Genomic DNA, 27,729 nt, shown 5'->3' with positions numbered 1-27,729 from the left:
CTGCGGAAAATCCGAAAGTCTGATGGCGCGTACTGCTCGTCGATACAGCTGGRATGTGACTGTCTCGCGATTAACATTTCCAAACACAGTCTGCAGCCTGTATCTAGGGCAAACCACTGAGCCGGCGAAAAGAACAGCCGTCAAGAGAGAGAGGAAGTGCACACTGAGGATGTAGTTCGTATCCCGCGTCTCTACCCTGTTTCGCGTCAGCCGGCATCRCGGATCTCGCGGACAAGACTCGCCATCTTTGAAACTTTCGGACCTGGACGATGAATGTTGGTCCGTGGAACAGTGATCTCTGTGCCGGGAGTAGGTCAGCCTTCTGCACCCTTTCCTACGGGATGCAAATCATTGCCCAGCGGCGATGCAACCAACCTTTGCATGGTAGCCGCCCATATAAGACCATATCAGCACCTCGCTCTGCTCTTTCGATGGCAAACCGGCCAAAATCTCATCGATCGAGGGTGCTTGAGATGTGAGGAGGGTGTTGTCTTGGGGCGTCCATGCTGGGACATTGGGGAAAAGATCGCCGTACAGGTCTCTCTCTGGACGCTCGGAAGGGGTTGTACTGTACGAAGAGTTGGCGGAATCGAACGCGATATCCGATTGTGGTGGGGAAACGGGAAACTTCTGACCCATTGATACTGCAGTTGTCTCTCGAGTGTAGCCCCGCTGATCTCGAAGTAGATCATTGATGGCTGCAACTTCCTGACTGATGAGGGCAAAATGTGCGCTGGAGATGTAGTGGCCCTTGGTGTGAGGTCCAACGTACAGGTGTCCAGTGTCTCTACTGGGGGTGACTGACTCTCTGGGTGTTGGTAGCGAGGTTGGTAGCGAGGTTGGTATTACGGGTGCTGCTCCCGCAGGCATCAATGGAGTTGGATACGGTGTGCCGGGAAGGTTGTCGCGAGCAGCGCCTTGTCGTCCTTGTAAGCTATACGATAAGTATTGGGATTATATGGAGAGCCGTACTGGTTGGAGCAATGCGGGCCTGTATTGGCGCCGACGTCGCTGCAGCTTGTGTGAGATCATACAGTCTGCTCGCTCGTGAAGCAAGCGATGTGTTCTCGCTTGCTGCTGGGAGCCAGCAATGTCAGTGGTGATCCGTATAGCATTGGTCGAGACATTTACCCATCGGTGGATAACACGACGCTGGCGAGGCGGCATCAGCGTAAGTGCAGCAAGTGCCAGCGCGTAGGCATCTGCCACACGCTGGTCGACCCTACAGCAGTCGTTTTTTAGGAGAGATGGAAAGAATGCTAATGTTTAAATCGACCAACCTTGTCACACCTAAATTGCAAAAGGCAGAATGATTAGCTGTGATGCCCCAGACGGTCTCAATACGGAAGACGTACCCCACCTTCCTGCGACCGCATTGAATGCATGATCTTGGGGCGCGAGGCCGGGCTGGTTTTGTTTCTTTTCCGGTGGACATGACGGAGGTGTGTTGAGGGAGGCTTTCGAGARGATGGACCGAACGTCTGCTTCAGCGAAGCGAAATTGATATCAGGCTATCTAATGACCAAGCAATGTACGCAGCAACTTTGCTTAAAGTTCGAAGAACAAGGTACTCCACATGGGTCACCCCTGGCGAGAGTCATGCGATGGCATCCTAGGTCACGATTCGCCCCATGGCACCCGATTCGCGTCATTCCGGTCCAGGTTTAAGTCACTCGGCTGTGCAATGCTGCAATCGGTCTCGTTGAAGCCGTATTCAGATCCAAACATCCAAGTCCAATTGGGTATGCCTTCGCGGGCGCCCGAGTTTGCCAATGTTCCAGCAGGTGGGGTAAGCAGCGGTGGGTAGCCTTGCGACATCGAATACGGCACGCTCGTCAAACCGGAATGAGGTGGGAACTGCCATTGCGCTTCTGGCATCGTCATGTTTATTGGAGTGTGCATATCACCAGCGGCCGGTGATRCTCCTTCTCCACTCGATGAACCACTGGTGCATGATCCTTCCGGGATTCGTGGATGCAGCGGGATTGTGGGTAATTCGGAATGGGCTGACGGCGGTGGAAAGCTTGAGCACCTCGGAGGAAGATATGGTGGCTTGAGGTATCTCGTTGACAATGGGGGAAATACCGAAGGCTGTATTGGTGAAGGGGAACCTGTATCGATCAGACCACCTGCTGAGTGTTCAAGTGGACTCGCAGCACCCTCAATCTTGTACGCAACGGCGCCCATCCCGAACGGAGCGCCGATTTGCTGCAGCTCTTGGATGGATCGATGGTCTACCTTGGCCTCGCGAAGAGGCACAAGAAGGTCTTGCGCTTGCTCCGTCTCCGGAAGTGCTGGTATGGTCTGGACATTGGCCTCTTTCAGTAGGCGGCGCATTCTCAAGAGAGCAATGGACAGTTGCTCTTGTTGCTCTTCCAGATGTTCCACGTACTCGCGCGGGTAGGGTACAGCAAAATGCCAATCGCTAGGTTGTATCAGTTGTGGTTCTTAGAGACTCTCGAGCGAGTTCACCAACCTGAAGTAACATGCGCTGTGGCTTTCTTTGCAACGCATGCATGGATTTCCACCGTCACAAGTGCGCTTTTTTGCGCGACATCTCACACACGCTTTCTCCGCCCGACCACGCAGCGTCTTCCGCACTTTCTCACTCTGACTTGGCTGACTGGTGCTTTCGCGCTTGCTCATAATGTCCATTGCGCGCCAGATGAAAGCGGTGGAAGCTTCCGGGAAGGCATCCTCGAAGACATCATGGAGATGTTATCGAAGCTTGCAGGCAGCCCATGAGTCCCCGGAACACGTCGGTTTAGTCATGGAGCCCATCAGCACTTGGTCACTGTGCGATAGTCAAGAGGCTGTATTTGAGAGAAAGCAATCGGGCCCGATTGTTCGCGGCCGAATAGCGAATCCAGGCCCCACGATGTTCGTCCCATCTCGAACACTGTGGCGATCAAGGTTCGGGCCCCAGCCTTATGGGTTTAGCTTTGCCATATGCCTCGTCTCAGGCTTCCCGTTTGCGTTCGACATGAAGCTCGACCCGAGCAGTGATCATATTCTGCGCCGTGTCGTGGAGCAATATTCGCATTTGGCAGGAGGTATCCCTGCGCTCGATGCTCCCCGAGCAAGGTTTCCTTTCGAAACGAGCTAGGAGCTTCCAGAAGTCTTCACACAAAGCATACTTCCCTACATCCTTACATGGCACGCATCACCTCCAAGGACCTGCCGGATCCCGAGGGAGCCTGTCGCGGTTTCTAGAAGCCTCGACGACCTACACGGCATGGGATCACGTCGGGACATCAGTCCACTGTCCCGTCGCAGGTGCGGCACGCTGTCTCTCCTCTTCTAGAACGGCSATGTCAAGCCATCTTGTGGTCCGCCCGGGCATAAAGCTCAGGTGACTCGCATAGCGCCGGGTGTATCGGCTGCCGGGGTTAGACGTGATATGTGCAGCCTCATGGATGAGTGAATTTGTGTAATGTGCAAGCCGAACCTCGAGGCGGCGCATGTGCGGATGCCCAACTTCCGGAGACCCAGTCACCGCAGGGTTATGCTGTACAACATACATATAGCCCGCAAGCGGGAGGCATCGAAATCCATTATCAAGCGTCTTCGACCAATCCGATTCGGAGGWCGCGTCGAATCTCCCAGCAAATTGAACGAAAGTGTCCTGCTGATTGGCCTCCTTCCCTTGCAAAAGCCTCGCGTTCTTGCTTGTTCTTATTGGAGCTTCCTGCATGCGGGTTACCCGCCGGATGTGCCATGCCCGTTATTCCCTGTTCCGTTCTRCCTCCTGATACATGGTTGGCGAATGCCTGGGTTGACCACCTTGAAATTGTGAGCTTCTTGCTTGAGACGACACTTGGACGTAGAGGAGTCCACGTCATGGCCTACCGTGGATAGTCGAGCTATGCGCCTCGGATCACACCAGAGCTGTTCTACCGCAAGGAAACATCAATGGCAGGAGGTTCTGTAGAAATCTCCAGGACGGTTCCAGACCAGCCATCTTCCGGGTCAACAAAGTCACCAATCGCGTGAAACCCCCTAGACTCGTAATATCTTCCTGTGTCAGCCCGATTCAGCACAAAGGCACTTCTGCATCGACTCACTTCACAAGTCGGCGTCCATTTCCATTCCAGCAATCAAGACAAAGCCTACGCAGGCCCAATTCGTTGGCGACATGCTTTGCTTGATCGAGAAGTACCTCGCCCGAGCCCTTGCTCAGAAGTCCGGCATTCCTGTCAGTGACAACCAATGAGACGTATAGAAATGGGTCCCTCTCATCCTGTAAAGGTACCACAGCTTGGGCGTATTCTGGGGAACTTCCCGAGAGTATCATAGCCGCGACCGGCAGCAATTGCGATTTGATGTCATCTGATCCGCCAGTTGTCTCGGGATCCGCAGTCGATCCGTTGGCTTCTGCGATGTGTATCTGGATCCAGTCTTGGCTCCACGTGTGACCCGCTTCGCTATGCTCTACCTTCGCCCGATATTTGTCGAGCGATTCTCCTTTGGTGCTGAGAAGCGTAGAGCCCCATTGCCCTTCTGCTCCGAGCTGCGCAAGATACGGTATTTGGGAGTCGAGAAACTTCAGAATACGCCCACCGTCGCCCAAGGCGGTAGACGCCTTCCGAACGGTAAATGTCGGAGCCATAGCAGAGGGCAGATGTTCTGCAAGACGTGCGAGTAGTAGTGAGGTGTACTAGAAAGCTTGGGGCCCTGCGATGTAGAGCATCGGGTGGATCGGTGGATCCCACGTTGAGTCACACTCACATGGATAGACGAGGAAATTGAGGAAAACGCGTCTAGGAAGGAAGAAATGAAGCCGGCTCCATTGCTGATGCCAGCTTCAAGCGATGTTCTTCGCGATGGAGCGGCATGCTTCTTGCAGTCTTCTCGATCCTCTCCCATCCGAAAAGATATTCTGAATGATGATGTCGTCGCGTGATGTCTGGGGGTCAAAAAGTCGCGTTGGCATTGGAAATACCGTAGGTAATGTGGGGGCGGGGAGGAGTCATCATTCGAATGACCGGACTTTCATGGTGACTGGAAACACTCCCCTCTTATCTCTCCACAAACCACACAACACTCGCCAGGACAGCCACCCAGCATGGCGGACGCAGAGAAGAAGACGATTCACATTGACGAGGAGGTCGGTCAGGACGGTGCCGAAGCCGACGGCTCGCAGACCAAGCCATACAAATCCGTGCAGTTCGCATATCTGCAGCAACACACGGAGCAAACCACATACCTGGTGCTGAAGAAGGAGGGCGATGAGACCGAGGCAACATGGAAGCCTGCTGCAAAAGCCGCGCTGAAGAAGGCGGCCAACTACGCAGCAGCGCAGAAGAAGAAGGCCGGCAAGGAAGAGGAGCTGGCTCTGCGCAACAAGCAGGAGGAGGCCGACCGGCAAAGGGTGTACGACGAGGCCAAGAAGATCATACTCAAGGAGGATAGCTCACTTCCCAAGGCTGTGAAGATTCACCTGGGCGAGAAGCGACCCGAGGTGGTCAAGCTGGGAAGTGGTGAGCGGCCCAAGGACCTCGACTACAGCAGCGGCGCGCGTGGCACCCGGGTGCGCGTTATGGGCCGCGTGCATCGCTTCCGCAACCAGAAGGAAGTGCTCTTTGTGACTCTGCGTGATGGCCACGGCTTCATGCAGTGTGTCCTGACCGGCCAGCTGGTGAAGACATATGACGCCCTCACCCTGACCCGCGAGTCGAGCATGATGATCACCGGCGAGATGTGGGAGGTGCCAGCGGGTGCTCATGCTCCAGATGACCGGGAGTTGCACGCCGACTACTTTGAGGTCGTCGGCAAGGCCCCTGGTGGCGACGACGCCATCACCAACAAGGTGCAGGAGAAGGGTGACCCACAGACTCTGCTCGACCAGCGCCATCTTGTCCTCCGCGGCGAGAAGGCTTCTGCGGTCATGTTCGTTCGCGACGCCGTCGAGCACGCCTTCAACGTCAAGTACCATGAGCTCGGCTACTGCAAGGTTTCCCCACCAGCGCTCGTGCAGACCCAAGTCGAGGGCGGCAGCACTCTGTTCTCCTTTGACTACTACGGCGAGCCAGCCTACCTCACCCAGTCCTCGCAGCTCTACCTCGAGACGGCCATTCCCTTCGCCGGTAACGTCTACTGCATCGAGAAATCCTTCCGTGCCGAGAAATCGCTTACCCGTCGCCATCTGTCCGAGTACACGCACGTGGAGGCTGAACTCGACTTCATCACTTTCGATGACCTGCTGGTTCACCTTGAGGATATCATGTGCGGTGTCCTCGAGTACGTTATGGCCCAGCCACGTATCGCGGCGCTGCTTAAGGAGCTCAACCCCGATTTCCAAATGCCACAGCGTCCCTTCATGCGCATGAAGTACGCAGACGCCATCGAGTGGCTGCGGGAACACGACATCAAGAACGAGAACGACCAGCCTCATCAGTTCGGAGACGACATCGCCGAGGCGGCCGAGCGAAGAATGACCGACATCATCAACCGTCCCATTTTCCTCACCCACTTCCCCGTCGAGATCAAGGCGTTCTACATGCAGAAGGACAAGGAGGACCCGCGTGTGACCGAGAGCGTGGATTGTCTCATGCCCGGTGTCGTGAGTTCTATCCATTTCCCTTTCGATTGCATCTACTGACCACATTCTCAGGGCGAAATCGTTGGCGGCTCCATGCGCATGGACTCCTATGACGAGCTGATGGCCGCCTACAAGCGTGAGGATATGGATGCTGGCCCGTACTACTGGTACACGGACCAGCGTCGCTACGGCACCAGCCCTCACGGTGGTTACGGTCTCGGTCTGGAGCGCTTCCTCGCTTGGCTGTGCAAGCAGCACACCGTTCGCGATACATGTCTCTACCCGCGCTACATGGGTCGTTGCAAGCCTTGATCGGGTGAGCAATGGAACTTGTCCTTTAGCTGTCGGTGTCAATGTGAGTCCTGCTTGCGATGGGGTGAGATGATACCTCGGATTAGCTAGTGGAATCTGCAACCACGCGCCGCGACGTAATGTTGCAAATGCGAGATGAAATAGCAGTGAAGCGATTCCCATGGAAGCAGGCACTCTGCTCGATAGAGGGTATTCGAGAGAGACGAATGGAAAAACCACTACAAGACTATCATTGCTTTCACTGTTTTCACACATGGTCTCAAACATTGCTCGTATCATRTAATCAGAGGATATGATACAAAAACGGACTCGTGGAGCAACCAAAGAACTCCGCTGTAAACACGCAGGCTCCTCAACGCAATGCTTTCAGTCGGGCGACAATCCACTTGACGTCGCCCGCCCGTTCCCTCTAATCGCAAGATATATGTCTCAACTTCATCTTCCACACACGACTACCCAAGAACATGGCTTAGTAGTGGATGGCCTTGCCATAAGTAGCCATCGCAGCCTCCTTGAACGCCTCGGCGAGAGTAGGATGCGCGTGGCTTGTTCRTCCAATGTCCTCTGTGCTGGCGCCGTATTCCAACGCTAGGGTACCCTCAGCAATCATCTCGCCGGCGTTGGGTCCGACAATGTGAACTCCGAGGATGCGATCCGTCTCAGCATCCGCCAAAAACTTTACAAGACCGTCCGAGTCTTGGTTGGTCTTCGCACGCGAGTTGGCCGAGAAGGGGAATGTGCCGACCTTGTACTTTACGCCTGCCTCCTTGAGCTCCGCCTCATTCTGGCCTACCCATGCGACCTCGGGGTGGGTGTACATGACGGAAGGAATGGCACCGTAGTTGACGTGTCCGTAGCCCTTTGTGATGAATTCGATAGCTGCGACGGACTCTTCCTCGGCTTTGTGGGCAAGCATAGGACCGAACGTGCAGTCGCCAATGACTCGGATGTGAGGTAGCTTAGTGCGGTACTCGGAGTCGATCACTAGGCGCCCGCGGTTGTCGGTTTCGAGTCCAATGTCCTCAAGGCCGAGACCTTCGGTGTATGGGCGACGGYCAATGGCGACGAGGACGACATCTGCTTCAAGCTAAGGATATGATGTCAGTGGTTTTGTGCTTCGCCGACATCGATTAGTAGACTCACAGTCTCGTTCTTTCCGCCCTTGGCAGCCTCAACCTCAAGCTTGACCAGCTCACCACTGTCATCGCCGGAGTTGACCTTGGTGTTGAGCTTAAACTTCATGCCCTGCTTCCCGAGCGTCTTCTGAATGTTCTTGCTGATCTCGGCATCCATGCCAGGTCCTCCGATCTGGCCCAGGAACTCAACAACGGTCACGTCAGCTCCCAGTCTGCTCCAGACACTTCCCATCTCCAGGCCAATGATTCCACCACCAATAACGACCATCTTCTTAGGCACCTCCTTCAACGCAATGGCGCCGGTGGATGTGATGACCCGCTTCTCGTCGATGGTAAGGCCAGGGAAAGGCGTGGCCTCGGATCCGGTAGCAATGATAATGTTCTTTCCACGTACACTGGTCTCGCCGCCGTCAACGAGGTTGACAGCAACAGTGTGCTCATCCGCGAATTTTCCGGTGCCTTTGATGTACTCGACGTTGTTCTTCTTGAACAGAAATTCAATACCCTTGGTGAGGCCGTTGACAGAAGTCTCCTTGGCCTTCATCATCTGAGCAAGGTTGAGCTTGACATCGCCGACGTCGATTCCGCGGTTCTTCGTGTCGTGGAGTACGGTGTGGTAGAGGTGGGAGTTGTTGAGGAGTGACTTGGAGGGAATGCAGCCTACGTTGAGACATGTGCCTCCGAGGGATCCACGCTTTTCTATGCACGCAACCTGCCAATGTTAGGAATCTTGTCCCGTATCTGCAGCTGCAGTGTCTGATGTCCTCACCTTGAGACCCTCCTGACCTGCCTTGATGGCGGCCACATATCCCGCCACGCCGCCTCCGATGATGACCAAATCCTTTTCCTCTGCGCAGTATTAGTCTCCACTCTTTCATTTCATCTGCGAACATGTTCATGCGCACCAGTCTCAGTGGCGTAACCTCTCCGTTGTCTTAATCGGTCCTGCAGGAGGGATGTGCTGCGGAAAGTAGTGGTGGAACTGGTGTTGGAGTTGCGGAGCGCATGGCGCAATGGCGCAGAGCGCGCGGGTATCAGGCTCTTGAGCATGGCGACAAATGCCACCGGTGAGAAGTATTGATTAGGTGAGGAGAAAGGTGGTTGTTTGTGCAAGGTGAATGGTGAGGTACCTGAAGGTTCGCCGCAAAGCTGACCTCAATTGATCGCCACGTTTTGAACTAGCGCTAGTCAAATCCACAAGGCCGTCTCTGACCGGCTCTTTCCCCGATTTCTTCCATCAGTTCTCAACACTCTTCGTTGACGCACATTTCTCTCATCATCGCCTCGTCGAAGCCCATCACGCGTGTTGATGCTCGCACTTCTTTTGACTGTCGTGGAAAATGCACCCGTAGTGCAGCAGTACTTCGGCCGAATAGTCCTCCACCATCTTTTACTTTCCATCCATCTTTCTCACCAATACACATGTGCCAACTCCAAGAATCTTCATCCTCCAAGCATGCCACGAACTCAGGGGGTACTCTTTTGAAATCTTCCGTGCTCAACGGCTGATCCCATGCAACTCCTGCAAACATGCTATCGACCAAGTCGTGTTCTCCAGGACTGGTCCCAGCTCTGCTGGTGTCTTGCAGGCTTTCTGCTCAATGCTGGAGTTGTCGAATTTTTTGCTCTGGGCGCCTCTGAGAATGTAGTCCCCTAGAAGTATTCTCGCCACTGCTCTCAGCTTCATTCATGCTGGCTTCCTTCTCGATGCGGGTATCGTCGAAGGCTTTGTTCGAGTGCTTTTACAGTCCATCTCGAGAGAGGAAGAGCGTACTTCTACCATGAGGGCGGTCTCGCCACCCACGTCTGGTTGGTTCTCTCTCGTGGTTCTTTCGTATGCCTTCTCGATCTGCGAGACGCCCACCACCTTGCGAAAGGGGGCGAAAACGGGCGGATTGCATGGGTGAACCCACTTGGACGGTCGCGCAGGGTACTCGCCGGCCGGCGGGCTGTTCGTAGTTGTGGCGGTGATAGAGGGAGTCAGAGGGAGCAAATGGTTAAGGTTAGAAATTTGTTTGATCAAATTGTCTGCTGTTGTGTGCTTTACTCTCTCCTCAATGGGCAAAACAATTGTCGTTTTCGTCTGGCTTGGTCGAGAACCTAGGATTTTTAATCTCATTTTTGTTCAAGCCTTTTTTTTTCCTCGTGTCATTCATTCACTTGTACTTTGCCAAGAGGAGTACGCCTCTCTATCCCTGTTTGAGCCAAGCGCTCTCTGTYTACCCAGTGGTTCACTGTATCAAGACGCCGTCGCTACATTATAGTCGTACAAGCCCAGCCATCAGTCATCGTCCTCGTCTAAGCTATCCCTCAGCAAGCCCAACGCATGCTCGTCGCTTTGATCGTAATCTTGCATGCGAATCGTAGGATCAATCTGGGCGCCATGCTTTGACAATGCTACCGCATCTGCCCTGCCCTTCTGCACGTCCACAATGTAGATCAAAGGCAGCGGGAGCAAGATGAGTATTGCCAGAAATCCAAACGCAGGCCGAATGCTACCGCTGCGATCAACGATGATGCCAACAATGGCGGGACCCACAGCCGAGCTGCCTTTGTCAGTAATCGCATACAAGGCGTAAAATGCGGCTTCGGACCCCGGGGGTATAATCTCTCCATAAAATGCACGACAGTAGCTCGACAAGCCTCCCATAACGAATCCGAATACGATTCCTAGAGGGTAGATTTCCCATGCCTGCTGTAGGCCGCCAGTGCCCAAAGCTTTGATGAATGGCAGGAAGCCAATTAGACCGTAAATTGGTATTATCTCCATCATGATGATACATGCGATGATCGTTTGCTTCGTCTGCAAGCCATATCGAGTGGAGATTCGTGGCCAGATAAAAGCGCCAGCGATACCAGAGCAGGTGACTGTGATTGATAACAGAGCGATGGCAATAGTGCCCATATGCAGCTCTATCCGAGCAAATAAGATCGCGGTGCCAGACACAGTAGCGATGGAGTCTGACAGCAAGAACCAAGCGATGAGAAATACCCAGGTCTGGCGGAGCTTGGCAGCTGTCTTGACGGTCCTCCAGACCGATCGCCAAGCGAACTTGACGTATTGGAACGCTACTGGCAATCTGGATTTCCAAGGTTGGCTGATCTGCAGCGAAGGTCCGGGTCGGTCGCGGAGCCAGAGAGCACCTGGTAGCGTAAGGACTAACCAGAATCCACCCACCATCAAGAGTAGCATTCGTAAGGGTGTCGATTCAGACGCAAATTTGGCTTTCTTGAGGAGGACTAGCAAAAGGATAGCAAGAACTTGCACCGAGACGGCAGCTGCATACCCTAATCCCACACCCTTGGAAGAGATCTTGGTGGACAATTTCAACGCAGGGGATGTTGCATTGCTCTTGTGGATAGCGTCCTCTTCAAGGCTGTCGAGTCGTTCCAGCTCGATTTCTGGGTGATTTCCGGCCAGCAGAGGCAGATATGAATTCAGCAAAACGAATATCGATCCTAGGCATACCACCGCGATGATTGTGAAGAGCGATCCCAAGAGGTATATTTGAGGCCACACAAAAACCATGGCCATTGTGACGGTGGCGCCCGTAAAGGCAAATGCCAGAAGCAACTGCTTTCGATATGTTCCTGCGCTCATATTAGCCACTGCTTCGCTTATGAGACGAAAGATTTTCACCAAAGTCAGCGACCGGGCTGAATGAGATCAACACCAGCGCCTGAACGAACACGGCTGTCGAAAAGGTGTACATTGCAAAAGAGGCCGTCGCCATGGGCTTCCCGAAAGGTGATATAACGCATTGGCTGTTGCCGTCCTCTTCTCGTGATAAGATTGAGCGTACAAGCATCATGGAGGCGGATTCGCCTTTCGACTGGATGCATGGCGTCTTGCCATCGGATCTCAAGACTCCAGCTTCGCGGGCCAATTGTTCAAGTGTGACAGGTCCAAAGGAGCCCACTCCACAMACAGCCTAACAAGAACGATGAGTGATGTCTCAATGGGAGAGAACCTATGCCATCATACGTAGACCTCTGCAGCCAGTCCCGAATAATACCATCCCTTGAGTTCCTGATTTGTTGTAGGAGTTACGTCCTCGCCTGAAAGTAAAGAAGAAGGATTAGCAATGTTTTGGGCAATATGTGCTAGCTCAATGCTCTCCGAGATCTTTTCAGTTTACAAACGTTGAAGACATTGCCATTGGTATCGTCCCTCACAATGGGCCTCGGATGCCTTTCGCCCTCCACTTTACTTACCATCWTAGCGAGGTGATCGCACTTGTCCCTCACCATCCATCACCAGGTTACACGTGTGTCGAAAGGACGCGTACGCGAGACGTGAAGTGTTMTTGCAGGTGCATTATGTAAGCCACGCCTCCAAACGTGGAAGTCTGCTCGGTCTGGTTCTCTACATGTACTTCAACTTTACTTATTACAGAGCATACTAGGTACCTTAGCTGGAATCCCAGGTCATGCTCGGCAATACAAATTGTGAAGGAATGGTATTGATAATGTCCAACATGTACTTTTACCACCATGCCTGGAAGCTCCGTGTCTTCTCTTTTGGCGTTTCTGTCGAAGCTCAATGCAGGGCAGGGGCACTTGGAGTTGGAGACGACATAGCATTTCACAATTATGGCTCAAGACGATCGTTCTTATTACTCCTATTCGACTGCATCCAGGCATATCTTGATGGATCGAATCAAAACTATACACCTTGCCGAGATTCTAAGCAATGTGGGCTGAGTTCGATATTTCCATCGTCATCGTTCCCCACCTCGACAGCTTCCAATTCAACGCTTCGCAGACCTTTCGAACATTGTGCAATCTTGCCAGCGGATGCCCCTTTCAACACAACATCATGTCTGCGATACCATTCGGTGTTGTGGGTACCAATTGGATATCCGATTCATGGATCCAAGCCGCCGAGAAGACGGGCAAATGGAAGCTACACACGGTGTATTCACGTTCGCAAGATCAAGCATCGAAATTCGCGGCCAAGTATGGATGCACCAACACTTACACCTCACTCGATGAGTTCGCCGCCGACAGCGGCATGCAAGCCGTATACATTGCATCGCCCAACAGCCTACACTACGTCCAAGCAAAGCGATTCCTCAAGGCGAAGAAACATGTTATACTGGAGAAGCCAGCTACTTCCACTGTCGCAGAGCTCGACGATTTGTTCCGGACAGCGAAAGAGGAGGGTGTATACCTGATTGAAGCATTCAGACATATTCAAGAGGCCAACTTCAAGCTACTGAAAAAGTCCATTGTACAGGATCAGAAATTGGGCAAAATCTACGGGGCGAGCTTCACGTATGCCTCGTACTCCAGTCGCTATAACAATGTGCTGGCGGGTGAGACACCCAACATTTTCAGCCTGGAGTTTAGTGGAGGCAGTTTGGTGGATATCGGCGTATATCCCATCACCTTTGCTGTGGCTTTGTTCGGCCGTCCCAAGGCCCAGACGTATGTTCCTGCAATCTGCAGGACAGGCGTGGATCTAGGAGGCGTGGGGATCTTGCACTATGATGGTTTTGGCGTGCAAATCAACAACGCCAAGGGTTATAACAGCGCAGCCCCATGTGAAGTTTACGGAGAGAAAGGCACCATTACGATCAATGCAACAACAGACATCAGCACGGTAAGTCCTACTCGAGCAATGGTGAAGAGAGAGGGGTCCCATCGACGGGCAATGTCCATAATTGGCTAGAGGACTCTTGTTTGAGTCGCCATGGGGAGGATGTCCTCAGAGGCAGCATTTTCTGTTCTGTGCTCCTTGGCAGAATCACTCAAATGACCGCGGGCTCAAAGATTGGAACAATGAGCTCTTCCCCGTTATCATTGTCGTGGTCAAGAAAAAGTTCCCAACGCGCCTGAAGATACGCTAATCTAATTGTCAAACGTCGCAGATCAGCCTACTGGATCCGAGAACAAAGAATTCGGAAGAGCTTGCAGGGCCATGCCTACGAGTCGAGAAGCCCAACGTGAACATGGAGGAGGAGGCAACTGAATTCGCCAGGGTAATTTTGGAGAAGGACACGCATGCATTGGCCGAGCTGGAAAAAGTCTCCAGAGATGTTATCCATGTCACGACAGACATGCGTAGACAAGGGTCGGTGGTGTATCCTGCAGACCAACAGTGAAACACGCCTACTGACAAACCACCCGCAATTGCGAGAGCGATTCACTTTGACGACAACGACCTAGGCCATGCAACCAAGGCACTGTTCAACGAGTCGGACCAACCACGTTCGTGTCCCTTGTACTGCTTTTGTCTGTTGGAGACGGTTTCAATGCTCCGCAACTCCATTCATTGCTTTCCCCGTCTGAGCTTGAACTGCTCTATCCATTCCGCCGCTTTAGCCTTGGGAACGACAAAGATGCGTACGAGACCGTCAACAATTTCGATCTTTCCACTCCCCACAAGTTTGATGAGAGGGAGTTTCTTGCCAGCTTTGATCAACCCACCTGTGACGGTCTCCATGTAGCATTCAACTCCCTCCAGGCTATATTCCTGATTGTTGTCCCAGGGCAAAGGTAGCATGTATTGGAGATGCTGGCTAAGGTGTTCTCCCTCGTCAATCGCTTTGATGAGGTCCGTTTGTGCGTGGAGCGGATATAGAAAGAGGACTGGAAAGCTCAACGCAGACGTCGCATCTTGGGCATCTGCCAGGCTGATAGCTGCGTCTTCCATGTCTGGCGGTGAGTCTGTATTCCGTGTGATGACATTTCTCGATGCAAGCGCAGTCCGCAGTGCGGTTTGCTCAATTTGCAGCTGTTTCTCGTGCGCGAGTCGCGATTGTTCCAGCTGAGCCAGGGCATCCCTACGCGACTCAAGCTTTCCTAGGAGTGTCCGCAAGGCAGCGTTGCCTGCATCGAATCGCAGGCCAGAGGAGCAGGCATCCATGGCCTCTGGAATCTTACCAAGTGCGAAACAGGCGGACGCTGCACGATACCAGGCTTTGATATTGCGGGGGTTCAACCGGAGCGCTGCAGCGCAATCTCTGTTGCACGAGCCGTAGTTTTCTGCACCAAACCATCAGTCAAGCGAAGGTGAACAATCATGCGCGGAGCCGCGATACTCATCTCGAGGTTACAGAGCGCCCGGTTCGCTAGGCAGGCTTCCTCGATGGAACGCTCTTTCTCGGCCTCGGCCTCTTCGTCCTCAATTTCCGTGACCTTCATGTCTGGGCCATCCTCCACTTGCACCTGGCCGCGTACAGCCTGGATGCCTTTGGTGTAGAATTCTCGAGCATCCTTCCACTGTTTGGTGCGTGCAGCCTCATTGCCTTGTTCTCTGAAGTTCGTGGCCACTTCGGCTCTGGTCCCTTCGTATGCCAAAGCCTTGATGGCGTCCAGTAGCGCATTGTCGCCTCCCTCACCGTCGGTTTCATCCAGAGTTGTCATGAATAGTGGAATCCGATTGAGCTCAGTAAGAAGCTCATCCGCAGTGACCTCCTTGTGTTTCTTCATACTCGGCGGCATAGCAGCCGATACTGCCTCGACGAAAGCATCTGCATCCTGCGATGCTCCATCATTGCTGTTCTTCTGCATTGTTGTCTACCTGACACGACTTGACTCTTCCTCGGCGTATAGCCTGTGCGAAGCTGATCAAAAGAGCTCACTCACTTCTGCTGGCGATGTGGAGCGTGCTTCAATGCTGCGCCATTCGCATGAATTCGACGCGCTAGGTACCGTAAAGTACCTGGTATCCTTTCGAGGACAGAAATATTTTCTCGCTTAGTCAAACGTTTGCGCAGGCTTGCTTGATCACTCAACAAACACAAATATCATACAGTGTAGTGTATACGAGGAGCCGATTCTCTTGCAGATGTCTCGTCTCATGCTCGCTGGTCCGGGTCAGGCGCACGTGTCAGGCGCACGTGTGAGAAAGGTGCATGCCTGGAACACAAGTCCGATGCGCCTGCTCGGCCCAATCTCTGGGTTTGGTTGCGGTGCCTTGAAACATCATTGGCCTTCGAATTCCTGCACCCAAACGAGCTGGCATCCTTGACGAACAATATTTAATCATGATGAACGGGCAGCTTACATCAATTATAAGTACAGGCATCATCAATTTCCAAGGCAGGCACGAGCAGGTGCATGGTCTACAAGGCGATCTTCGACGGTGGTGGAATCTACCGAAAGCTTATCGTTCGTGTACAACTTTGACAATTGCATGAAGATCGATGGCAACGCGACAGGCCCTTCGAAATTGTACATGTTCGTGCGTGACTGGTAACTTATTGGAAATGGTACGTGCTTAGCTGGGGCAACGATGCAATACTCGCAAGGCAAAGGTGATGCAGTCCTACACAACTACGAACGTAAGGTAATCCTGTCTTCAGATCGTGTGTGAAGACAATTGCCGCTTTGTGGACGTCAGTGATGAGTGCAAGTGCTCAATTGAGATGCCGTCGTCCATTTTGAGGCTAGAGCCAGGAACGTTGAGTCTTGGGAGTCGATCATTCATCACAAATTGATGGAATTGATTATGATGGAAAGTTCTATCGTCTGATATAGATTCCAGGCCCCCTACTTTGAGCATATTGCCGTGCCATCTATAGACAGCCTCCATGAACCTTGGAAATATGAATCGTGTCCTCTGCTTTCAAGATGAGCAGGAGAGCATCCTTCGGACAAAGGCATGGTGGTACTCCGGTTGCTCGGATGAGCATACACACAGCACATCATAATTACTGCTGTCTCTGATGCCAGCTCGGATTCGACGACTTTTGCTCATCCGCCCCGGCACCTGCGAGGTTCATCTGCCGTGCCGCCGCCACGGGTCGAAACCCTGGTCGCGTGCAGTAGTGCATCCAACGCACCCGCGGCCGCTTCGGAAAGCCACTAGCCTTCTGCAGCTTCCCGCCCAGGACAATGCGCTGCCGACCGCCGGGGACTGGCTCCTGATTAAGTGAGGGCTGTTCATACACGGTGTATTATTGAACTTTCGCCTTTTGTACACGGTGTGTGCACCACGCACACGGCTGCTAGTACTAGTGTCTCACCGACATGGCTAGATCCACTTCCGTCTACGGGACAGGGGCTCTCTATGGATATCCTCCGTGTATCAGCATCTGAGGCAAGTGTGCACTGTGTGCACAATTTGTGGAGCGCTAGTGTGATTACCTTACACTACCCATCCCTGCTCCTGAAAGAAGCATGCGCCGCAATCGGTTTCGAACCAAAGCTCGTGCATAAGAGCTATCACTGGCCGAGAAGCGATATTAGCGGGGTGCACTACAGGAGCCTCACCTTGCAAGAAACGACCACTTCCTGCAGGGATCGTGCTAGCTGATGGTCATGGGCGAATTCAGGAGGAGTCTCATCACCCTTGGTGTCCATGCAGACTGGAGATTTGTGGCATCCCTCCAACGAATTTGCAATAGTGCCCGGCGCTACACATGCATATGGAAACCTAGTCATCTGCATATGTACGTCGCGACGGGGAACTGGATCCTTCTTAGTACCAACGTGGAGCGTCTAGCGAGAGGCGCCATCAATCTTTCCATCTCCGCTGCCATCTGGATGCCGCATCTTGGAGTAACACTGGAAGACGCCCGGCAATATCTTTCGGCTGCCTGGTCACCACCGGACAATCCGCGGCGACGAGGTTAATCCACTTTCTCYAAAGATCACGGCACGAATTTTGACTTCGCAGGGCACAAGGGCCAACCTGGAGCACGTTTTGTTCACGATAGCTTCGCACGGTGTCCGTCCCACGACCCTCCCCACTGCCGTCTGCTGTTGTTGCACGTCGCTGCGGCGATAGCAGAGCAAAGGCACACTGGCGAAGGAGGAGCCATGCTATGAACTCATCTCCACAGGTACGTTGACTACGGCATTGGCACGCTGACTCCTGAAGCTCTACCTGTTCCGACTCGAGAGCCTGCTCTAATGTCAAAGCAGGAAATGCTCGCCGAACAGAGGACGTACTTGTGACATTCGCAACACATTCCTTTTGCTGTTCGCTATACACAAGCCAACTCTTGCGACCGCATTGCAGAAGTTCCAGCCATGGCAGACTACTTTAGCGAGTATTCTACCTTTGCTGGAAACCGGCTGCCGTCACCAGCGAACACTCCATACGAAACACCGGCCTATCTCCGCTCGAAACGATCGTCCCGTGTGAGCTCCTCGCGAGAGCAATCTACAACGCCTCCACTGCTACACTCGGATTCCGGCGACGGTAAGGAAAGATCACGAGACGGCCATTATTCCGCCATGGATCCTCGTCGATTTACGCCCACGCTACATGCGTCTCTGGTCTCGGAAATCCTGAATCTCAGAAGAGAGATTGATTCAAAAAATAATCTCGTGGAGAATCTGGAGACAGCACTGTCGCAGACACGAGACGACAACGAATCCCTCGCGGGAAAGCTTTCAGAGAGCGCGAAGGAGCTTCGCAAAGCCAAGCACCAAGTGCAGCAAATGGAAAGGGGCACGCTGGATGCTGTCGAAGATCTGGCCAAGGAGCGCGATGCTGCAAAGTCAGCGTTCCATGAGATTCGGAGCAAGTTTGAAGTGACGCAGAGGAAAACACGGGTGCAAGACGATGACGCGGTGCGCGCCCAGAGCATTTGGGAAAGCGAGAAGGAGTCTTGGGACAACGAACGTCGCCAGCTCGAACGACGCGTCCACGTTACGGAGAGCCGACTGCGAGCTGTGCTGGATGAAATGGCCTCTCAGCAGAGCCAGGCCTTGCAGGCTGACGAGACGGGGAATGACAGTGCATTCAAGGACAGTGGCTTGGGGGAAGGTAGTGATACGGCAAGTATTCGGTCGGCTGCACCTGAGAGTCCCACCAAACACCGACGCAATATGAGTAGCATCAGCTTCAAGCCCAGGAAGATGCGCGCCTCGATCTCCTCGCGCGGTACAGCCGCGACCCCAGACTTGTACGGACGTTCGGGAAATACCTTGGCCGACGAACTTGGAATCGACGAGGAAGACGAATCCGATGCTGATGAGTATCCGGATGAGGAAGAGGATCTGGATGAGCYCTCTGGCGTACAGCAAACAGTCGACTCTGCACGGGGTATGCATAATGACATGATGGCTGCGAAGGCAAACCTTTCCGAGCGAACGGCAGACCGTGCAAGTTTTATGATGGAGATATCGAAAGGCTTGCCAAGTTTGCATTCTTCGCATGATGTTACGGAATCGGAGCACCATCGGCCAATTACACCGCCCGCGGTCGAAGCCTCCGGAACTGTATCGCGCGTCAAGTATGTGGATACTGGATACCAACCATCTCCACCTCCATCTCCACCACCTCGCGTTGTGGTTGCGCACCACGATGATCTCAAGGCCAGTGATGTGAAAACAGAAACGGCTGACCGTTCACGGGCAGCGGAGGTTAATCTTGGCTCAGAGCTGCCACTGCCCGCCACGAGGCGTGACTCACGTGTTGTGGCTTCGCCAATTTCGCCAATCAGTCCTCCACAGACGCCTGAGGTTGACGATGGATCTTGGAGCGCAGAGAAAGCAGCACCCGACGTCGCACTGGTGTATCGCACAGCGTCAACGCAAACGGAACTCGCGGAACCCCGGCCCCAGACGCAACAAGGTCACACCTCTGGACAGGACAGCTTAWCTCTGCCTGTATTTGTACCTTCCATCGCCATTCACCCCCCCAGCTCACGTCCTTCGTCCCCAAGGCCGTACGCACTTCCTCCGGGCACCAAAAATGCAGCCTCGCAGGCAAACATCAGATGTTCGTACCAGGACGCCGGCATGCAGACAGCTGAGATCAGGGTCGACCAACGACCTGTGAAACTTGCTGCTCATTTGCTGCCTTCACACCTACTGCCCAATTCACCCTTGTCTGAGGCGACCTCGCGATCAARACGGATGGCCCCTGCTGAGTTCCAAAAGACACTTGCCAAATCAACAGCTGGATTCCCTGATCCGGCCTCGGTACCCTTTCATTTTCCAGCGGACTCTGGCACAGAGATGTCCCGAAGTGTGAAGGACCTGCGAAATTACCCTCTCAAGGCCATGTCTTTGCCGAGACCAGTGCTGTCACCGTTGGCTTCGCCATCTATACCTCCACCGGAGACACACAACAGGAACGGCCCACTCAACCGTTCCCTGCAATACGGAGTGAGCCAGCCGAGGTTAGACCCGCAGCCCCTGGCTGAAGATGTTGATCCATGGTCCGCACAGCGCGGCTATGAAGGGCAGACACACGAACTTGAAGCTGATTTTGCTAGTTCTGTACCAGGGCTTAGTAGGCCACCCCCTGGGCGTTTTGGCCTATCAGAGCCGCCCAAAGCAGTGCCCGAAGACAAAGAAGTTTCACCGGAACGACGTCCGGATACTGCGGGATCCTGTGGGAACGCAACCAGACACTCGGTATCCAACAGCCGGCCGTCATCACAATCCCAACATGTGCGGCAAACCTCCAAATCTGGTAAAAACGACTCACGCAAAGACCCTCGCTCTCGTAGCCCAAGCTTTGGCAGCATGGCCTCTAGCAGTCAAAGCGCACCAATAGCAGCTTCTTTGCCACCCTATCCTATTCCCTTGAGAAGAAGTTCTCGCGCCATCACGAAGCCTCTTAGCGATGGATCGCAAAGTCCCCTGTCGTATGAATTCTCTGGGCACCATAGTGGCTCTTGGGGTCATTCAAGGCAGGTCAGTCTCAGAAAGGTGCAGTCTGCTACCGCTATGAGGACCAGGACTGGGCGAGTATCCCCGAAAAAGGGACATCGGCAGCGCAGACGAGCCCCGGAACTCACACCAGTTCAGTCGATGGCGTTTGAGGATCCGCCAATGGCCACCGACTTTCCTATTCCCGAGCTACCGACACCCCTTCACGATACTCTCAAGTACATTGAGGGCTCGGTGGATATGGGCACCAGTACGAGCAGTGCACCTCGGGTCTCAGAAGAAGCGGACCTTGTTGATGCAATCGCCGGTACTATGGTTGGCGAGTGGATGTGGAAGTACATCCGCAAACGCAAGTCTTTCGGTATCGCAGATGACGCTGATTTGCCCGTGACCGATCACAATGGTTTCATGAATAGCACGGGCCATGGCACCCGCCACAAACGATGGGTTTGGCTATCGCCGTATGAGCGCACTATCATGTGGGATAGCAGGCAGCCAACTTCGGGACCGGCCTTGCTAGGTAAAAAGGGAAGGAAGCGTAAGTCATACAGTTCTTCGCTTGATGGCCTGGGAACTAACACTCAACAGTCTCAATTCAATCGGTGCTGGACGTGCCAGATCTGACTCCCCTTCCCAGAAATCCGGAGCTTGGCACGGCATGGAACCGATCAATCCTCATCCTCACGCCAGAGCGTGCCCTCAAATTCACGGCCACCACGCAAGAGCGTCACAAATTGTGGATGGCAGCTCTCACTTTCCTGGCCGAGTCGCATGCGAGCTCTCAACCTCCACAAGGTGAGAACCGCATCACGAGGGCGATCAAGGCACCGCCACCCGACCCTTCCACGTCTTTCGACGGCGTGTCGATCAAACGTCGCCGCACGCCCTCTTTCGGCAAATCGACCGTKCGASACTCCATTCGCCTAGCCAAAGGAAAGAAACAGGATCTTTCTGTGTATTCCGATTTGAACTATGAATCAGGCAGAGAGGATGGCGCCGATTTCCCCTCCGTGCCGCGGTTGTACATTACCACGAGCCGACATCAGCGTAAACGCAGCTACACGAATCCTGGGATCCAGCCTTCGATCGAAAAATTCCGGAGTCTGACCTCCAGCGCCATTCAGTCCTCTCACGGTGGTTCGACGATCGCCTCATCTTACCGACCGAGTGCATCTTCCAAAAGCGGGAGCCGGCGTGACTCCATCGCGAGCCCAGATCGGCCGAACTTCTTCGAAGCGGTCGGGACGGTACGTATGGAGGCTTTTGTGGATCCCAACCTACGTGACGGGGTTCGATATGTGCCAGCGCCACCACCAACAGTGGGCGGATCAACTCGAAGACGCCGACATGAGCGGGATCTGAGCCAATCGACAGTCGACAGGCGAAGGGCAGGATATGTCTTTGATGGTTATGACGAGGATCCGTTCCACGGCTTTTAGGCGCAGCTTGTCAGAATGTGCGTAATATGATATACCCATTTAGTTTTCTGATGTTGCTTCTTGTGTACAAAGCGACATCCTATTGAAATAAAGGCCACAAGTGTACGACGACAATCTGACAAGAGCAAATACAAGTCAAAATGCTGTGCCATAGTGCCCATTGGTCTGCAATTAAGTTGTGAAGCGTTCTTGATGTGGCTTCCGCCAATGACACCAGCAAAATGTGATCGGTAACACTCAACTTCTGCCCAAGACAACGTGCAGCACTTAACGTACAGAGATGAATTCGTTTCGATCATTCCATACGTCGAGAGTAGCACATAGAGACGATTTTCCAGGTCCTGCAAAGAAGCATCAAGCGCGCGACAAGTGAGAATCCGCTACCCCAACCCTAACCCTGAGTCAATCGACGAATGAGCACTTCACGCACCGCGACGTTCACCATGATCTCTAGGAAGCAAGGTTGGTAGCATTTGAGTTCCAAGCAAGTAGATACAGGATACACAATCAACCTCATCATCAGAACTCGCTGGTAGGATGATGTCCTTCACCAACCAGACCCGACACGCTTTCGCCGCCACAAAATGTCATCCGCCACACGTGGAGATGGTGGCGATCGGATCGACATCGACGGTCCAGAGAGCACCCTGGTGGCCCTTGTACGTGCCGAAGGCCCGTTCTGACCTCCAACAGCCGGAGGGTGTTGTCTGCGCCGCCAGGAGCGCTTGCAGAAATCTCGAAACAGCACAGTAGTATAACAGCAAAGATTTCGAGCAGCGAGCCCYAGAACAGATGAGCCGCTGCATTGCCCACTGGCCACAGACACGCATCCAGAAAATAGGGTTGGGGTATGAAACCGTCAAGCCGAATGCTGAGAGATGGAACTCCTCTTGCGCTTGTGGCTGTTGGTCTGCACAGGCGCCTCGACAGGCGATCCATTCGGAATTCGCCGGGATTGCTCGGGTGACTGGGAGAGGGGCGCTGGGGGCCGATATAGCGGCAGACTGCTTTTGCTTTTGCCATTCTCCATGGAAGACTCAGCAGGAAGCCGTGGAGCGATTTTGGATTCCTCGTCGTCAGGAACCTGATAGGAAGCAAGGGCGGCTGATTGCTCAAGTGTCATCTCCACTAGATCTTCCTTTTGGGGATGGGCACCAAAGTGCTCCATGTTCTCTGATCCGGGAAGCGACACACCCGAGTCGACGCTTCCGTCCGCATCCGGCGGGTTCATGGGCAGACCGTGGGGCACCGGCGCATTTGAAAATTCCTTGCTGCTCGGCCGAGACTCATTTTGATCTTGATAATCTGCATTCATGTCCAGCACCTCACTGGCTATCTGCTCCAGAGATTGCATCTGGTAGAGATGAGGCCGGTCTGTAGCGGGATACGAGTAACTGCTGGCACCATACGGGGCATCGCCAGAAGAAGCTGGATAAGCGAATAAGTTCGGATCCAGAGGCTCGTGTGTTTCATGCTGCTCGAGGTGACTGTTCTGGGGGTATGCGTTGCCGTTGCCGTTGGACTGGTCGTTCGTAGGAACATCTGCCATTTGCTCCTGGTACAAATCACCATTGGATGGTGTCCGCAAATGTTGCCTCTGCAATTCAGGAGTGGTCTGGGCCTGATGGAACATGGGCACTGGGGACAGGTCGGCACTTGCGCTGACTGATTTGGCCCGTTTGGCCTGGATGTGAGTGTTTTCGCCCGACATGAGAGGACGCTTCTTGTGGGCGCCAGAGCCTCTGGCCACGGGAGTCTCTGACGCCTTCACCGGATCAATGTTACCATTGTCGTCGTGTACACACCGGCGCTATCAGTCAAGTCAGTTAAATGGTAAGCTGTGAAAGTATGGCTCTTGTTACTTTTGACCTTCTGCACTCGTAGCAGGCTTTAGTTCGCCCTCGTTTGGAGGAATCAAATATCGCGACACCATTTATTGCCATGGGAATGTGAGAGTTAACGTATGCGTTGGTGCCAGGCATGGGCTGACCAAGTGGGACATGCGATGCCAGACTGTACCCGTGGCCGTCGGTGGCGGGTTTGACAACGATGTTTTCATGCATGTCATGGCCATTGTATTGCATGTCCGGCGACATGTAGTGCATCGCATTGGAACCGTTGGGTGAAGTTTGCAGGACCATATCCTTGTGCTTGCATCGAATCCTCCGCTTGCGGCAGGCATCACACGCGACGCGCTTGGGCCCGAGTACTGAAGTTTTTGGCGAGCTGAGATGGGGTACGGGCAGACTGCCCGGCATCAGGCTTGCCGTCCGTGGAATAGAGGACGCCTGAGCAGGCATCGTGTGGTGCGCATAAATTTGTGCCGCGTGATTCTGGGGAGGTGTTTGTTGATGACTTTGATGTTTTTGATGATGCGTGTTAGGAGTTGAAGTCGAGATTGATGCACAGATCGCCGTCGGATCGGGAGTGGGACCGTGCGCAGACCCGCTTGCTGCTGTGGCTGTGGCGTTCACGGCAGAATTAGTGTTGCCTCTCACACGCGCGCTCTGTCGATCGGGTGCGAGTCTCCACGCGGCGATGGCTTCTTTGCGCTCCAACTCCTTCAACGCGCGCGCAGAGAGCTTCTTGGGAATGCCCTCTTTGGTATTCGGAAGCACTGCGTCGGGGTGTGCCCATGCCGGGGGATCTTCGTTTCGCTTCCAGGCGACCCACAACGCAAAAGTTTTCGCGACCTCGAGCGGCTCGCCATGTCCTTTCGGAATGCTCGCGTTGACGCGTTTCATGCGGTCCGCGGTGATGCCCTCGACACGCCCCATCACTAGCATGACTGTGTGAAAAATGAAGGTGACCAGATCTGGCAGACCATCTAACTCGGCTTGACCATAGTAACGAGCGTTCTTCGCGCCCGGCCGGGGGTCATTCGCAGCAAGCTCACCGTCAAAGTCGACCCAGATGGGCTGTTGACGCTCGAACCGTTGTCCTGCATACAACAGCTGTGTAACATCATCCGGGAGGGGATCCGTCTTCAGGTACTTGATCGCGGTGTACCACATGATCTTTTGGAAGTATGGATAACGGAACTTCATGGGCGTTTCATTTGCTTTCTCGATGTCCACGACCTTGAATTGGTTCTGGAAAGACATCCTTGTGAGAAAGTTGCCTCCAATCACAAGACTCGTCTCGGGCGTCCAGACTGCATGGATCCACCCAGAAGGAATGAGCATCGTGTCACCCTCACTGAGGTCCACCCGATAGCATTCATTGGTGATGCTTGGCAAGAAGGTGTAGTTCTGCTGGGGACTTTCATTCCACTCCTCGTAGGCTTTGAGATGTTTCGCCTTCGGAGGGATGAAGAAAAAAGTCTTCTTGCCCTTTAGAATGTGATAGTAGACGCTGCTCCCGCCAAAGTCGATGTGGAAGTCGGTGTAGCTGTCAGCAACGGACATGAGGCAGTAGAATTGTACTTTCGGCCACTTCCCAAGATCAATCTCTTTTTGAGGCCACACGTCGTCTTGCAGGTCGATATCGCGTACGATWTTGGGGCGCCGGAGAAGTCGTCCTAACTTGGTCTGGGACACCTCGAGGGATATTACGTTGCGGATCGGTTTATCGTCGCCAGCTTCCTCGTAATAGTCCGCCCACCTACTGAGTGTCCATTTTGAACCAGAGTTCTGTGTCTTTACGTCTATCACGTCGAGCGGCGTGTCTGGCCCAACCAAATTGCAGACCTGGCGAACTGTAAGTTCCTCCGGCATGACCATACCCAGTTTATCCTGCCCGTCGTCTGGTACAGTATCGTATTCGTAGTCGTCTGGTGACATGCCAAGTAGGCCACTTTCTTCATCACCGCCCGTGGTGCCGTAGTGGCTACCGTGTTCCGATGCGATGGCATGACCCTRRAGCCAGGGTCTTGGATTCCACGCCGCGGGTATGCATATCGGCTCTGTGAAAGTCCCACTTCTCTCGAACATGTCTCGAGTGACCAGCTCAGGTCGCATCCGCGGGAAACTCTCTGGATCGAACTGGAATGTACCATCCTTGATAGGTTGAATGTAGTGATGCTCGTTGCTCTCTTCGCTTGTTTTCAACACACCTCGTTGCAATTCTGCGTAGTCCACAGACGTATGCGCGCGAGTGCTCTTGCGAACATATGTGGTTTTGCCGTGGGTTGGCTCGCATGGAGTGCAGAAGTATTTGTCCACGTCTCGCACTTCAAGAGCTTTCTTAAAGCCCGCGCAGTCGACATGAAACCAGTTTTTGCAACCATTGCAGGATATCCACTCATCAAGCTCTCCGTTGAGGTGTTTTGCCTCTCGTGCTGTCGCGCAGCCCGCACATATGATATCGACATGATCCTTGGCCTTGCGRCGGGGGGCAGCCTTCACCGGTGAGATTGACCGAACAATCATTGGCGTTTCTCGAGGCACAGAACGTGCGCGATGCTCACTTTGAGCATCATGCTCGTCTGCCGAGAGATCGCTCAAACTCTTCCGTCGATTCCGGTTGAGCCCGTGTACATCCATGTCTTCGTCTGTGTGAAGTGCAAGAAGACTCTTTTTTGCTTTGCTTGCATCAGGCGTCTTCTTGCGAGCTGCTGCTCTTTTCGAAGCAGATTTGTCCGCAATGCTTTTCCTCCCGGCCACTGCTCGCGTCTTGCTCTTTGGAGCACCTCGCTTAGCTCTGGAAACTGCTATGTCAGACGCCTCACTCATGGTCACCTCAGTGCTTTGCGCTCTGGACATTTCCTCGTCTGGTGGCGTCTGTGTCTGCTGGGGCGCACTGCCCGTTTCGACATCTGAGTGCGGAGCAAATCCACTCATCAGCGCTGGAGATGTTTCCGTGGTTCGAAGTTTATAAGGCCCCTCCTTTGGACTCGAATGAGAATCGATGATGGTCTGCTGGGGAGAGGGCAGACTTGGTCGCGGTTGAGAGCTGTCCTGCGGGTTAAATGGAGGAAGGAGAGCTGCTTGCGCAGCAAGATCAAGAGGACGAGGTTGGTGGGCATCTTGTGGGAAGCTATTTGCATGTGGCCTATGTGCGTTGTGTGCATTGAGCGAGCTTGGGAACGGCGGCGGAGGGAGCTTCGGAGTCGTCCAGCCGCCGGTGCGGAAGTTGAGCAGCAAAGCGGCCTCCTCCACACGTCTATCGTRCACTGGCTCTCCATGTTGCGTTTGCTGTACCGGCAAAGTGTGCCACGCTGAGTTCTCGTAGCTTGTTGCTGGCCGAGATGCGTATTGCGCGATCAGTGGGGACGGAAGCATTTCAGAACGGCTACGTTTGTGTGGTGGTTCCGAGTGCGCAGGAGGCGCATAGCTGAGTGCGCTGGGGCTTCCACTGGAATGCACATTGTAGCGAGGGCTCGTGGCAAGCGCGGCTTCGGCGAGCTGCTCGATGGTTGAGCTGCGATGCCGAGTCCGTGGTGTGATGCTATGCGGCCGCTCTCCATTCTGGTAGCTGATACTGTGGTTCCTCGACTGGGCTGTCCCAGCAAAGGATTGCTCCGGCCTCACTGCGTAGTTGATGTTGTCGTTCAAAGCCGGATAGTTGAAGACGGGCTCGATTGGGCGTGGTCTGGGCGGCGATAACGGTTCGACAAATCTGCGCGGCGGCGACGGAGATCGTCCTGGTTGTTGCGCCGGCGTGGGTGGTTTGAAGGTCGGATTGTAGGCGAGCATGTCGGCGGATCGGGAAGCGCCGGGGGAGTGCGGTGAGTGCGGACACGGCCAGCGTGTGATGTTGAGCCCTCGACGCCCTCTCC

General features: G+C 53.8%; 9 protein-coding genes; 3 read left to right on the top strand and 6 right to left on the bottom strand.

Moving 5' to 3' along the window:
* Positions 1 to 103: 103 nt before the first annotated feature.
* RCC_12173 (uncharacterized protein) lies at positions 104 to 1,435 on the bottom strand (the record flags this gene model as incomplete). XM_023765687.1 has 6 exons in its annotated part: positions 104 to 298; positions 376 to 917; positions 973 to 1,077; positions 1,132 to 1,222; positions 1,281 to 1,290; positions 1,356 to 1,435. 6 exons carry the CDS (start codon positions 1,433 to 1,435, stop codon positions 104 to 106), a joined length of 1,023 nt encoding a protein of 340 aa, XP_023621455.1.
* A 468-nt stretch (positions 1,436 to 1,903) lies between these two features.
* RCC_00534 (uncharacterized protein) lies at positions 1,904 to 2,514 on the bottom strand (the record flags this gene model as incomplete). XM_023765686.1 has 3 exons in its annotated part: positions 1,904 to 2,091; positions 2,160 to 2,425; positions 2,477 to 2,514. 3 exons carry the CDS (start codon positions 2,512 to 2,514, stop codon positions 1,904 to 1,906), a joined length of 492 nt encoding a protein of 163 aa, XP_023621454.1.
* Positions 2,515 to 3,724: 1,210 nt separating this feature from the next.
* Positions 3,725 to 4,609, bottom strand: RCC_00533 (uncharacterized protein; the record flags this gene model as incomplete). XM_023765685.1 has 4 exons in its annotated part: positions 3,725 to 3,783; positions 3,850 to 3,863; positions 3,955 to 4,014; positions 4,065 to 4,609. 4 exons carry the CDS (start codon positions 4,607 to 4,609, stop codon positions 3,725 to 3,727), a joined length of 678 nt encoding a protein of 225 aa, XP_023621453.1.
* A 456-nt stretch (positions 4,610 to 5,065) lies between these two features.
* Positions 5,066 to 6,853, top strand: RCC_00532 (probable asparaginyl-tRNA synthetase; the record flags this gene model as incomplete). XM_023765684.1 has 2 exons in its annotated part: positions 5,066 to 6,562; positions 6,614 to 6,853. 2 exons carry the CDS (start codon positions 5,066 to 5,068, stop codon positions 6,851 to 6,853), a joined length of 1,737 nt encoding a protein of 578 aa, XP_023621452.1.
* A 469-nt stretch (positions 6,854 to 7,322) lies between these two features.
* Positions 7,323 to 9,039, bottom strand: RCC_00531 (probable dihydrolipoamide dehydrogenase; the record flags this gene model as incomplete). XM_023765683.1 has 4 exons in its annotated part: positions 7,323 to 7,940; positions 7,997 to 8,701; positions 8,759 to 8,838; positions 8,895 to 9,039. 4 exons carry the CDS (start codon positions 9,037 to 9,039, stop codon positions 7,323 to 7,325), a joined length of 1,548 nt encoding a protein of 515 aa, XP_023621451.1.
* Positions 9,040 to 12,808: 3,769 nt separating this feature from the next.
* Positions 12,809 to 14,096, top strand: RCC_00530 (uncharacterized protein; the record flags this gene model as incomplete). XM_023765682.1 has 2 exons in its annotated part: positions 12,809 to 13,594; positions 13,863 to 14,096. The coding sequence occupies 2 exons, from the start codon at positions 12,809 to 12,811 to the stop codon at positions 14,094 to 14,096; spliced, it is 1,020 nt and encodes a 339-aa protein (XP_023621450.1).
* An 835-nt stretch (positions 14,097 to 14,931) lies between these two features.
* Positions 14,932 to 15,507, bottom strand: RCC_00529 (uncharacterized protein; the record flags this gene model as incomplete). Its single annotated transcript, XM_023765681.1, has 1 exon — positions 14,932 to 15,507. The coding sequence occupies one exon, from the start codon at positions 15,505 to 15,507 to the stop codon at positions 14,932 to 14,934; it is 576 nt and encodes a 191-aa protein (XP_023621449.1).
* A 2,466-nt stretch (positions 15,508 to 17,973) lies between these two features.
* On the top strand, positions 17,974 to 22,010 carry RCC_00528 (uncharacterized protein; the record flags this gene model as incomplete). XM_023765680.1 has 2 exons in its annotated part: positions 17,974 to 21,109; positions 21,160 to 22,010. The coding sequence occupies 2 exons, from the start codon at positions 17,974 to 17,976 to the stop codon at positions 22,008 to 22,010; spliced, it is 3,987 nt and encodes a 1,328-aa protein (XP_023621448.1).
* An 859-nt stretch (positions 22,011 to 22,869) lies between these two features.
* Positions 22,870 to 27,646, bottom strand: RCC_00527 (uncharacterized protein; the record flags this gene model as incomplete). XM_023765679.1 has 2 exons in its annotated part: positions 22,870 to 23,820; positions 23,873 to 27,646. 2 exons carry the CDS (start codon positions 27,644 to 27,646, stop codon positions 22,870 to 22,872), a joined length of 4,725 nt encoding a protein of 1,574 aa, XP_023621447.1.
* Between the last annotated feature and the right edge of the window lie 83 nt (positions 27,647 to 27,729).

This window comes from Ramularia collo-cygni (genome assembly GCF_900074925.1).
Source record: "Ramularia collo-cygni strain URUG2 genome assembly, contig: RCC_scaffold01, whole genome shotgun sequence".
Taxonomy (NCBI): domain Eukaryota; kingdom Fungi; phylum Ascomycota; class Dothideomycetes; order Mycosphaerellales; family Mycosphaerellaceae; genus Ramularia; species Ramularia collo-cygni.
This window is presented reverse-complemented; position numbering and strand designations above follow the sequence as displayed.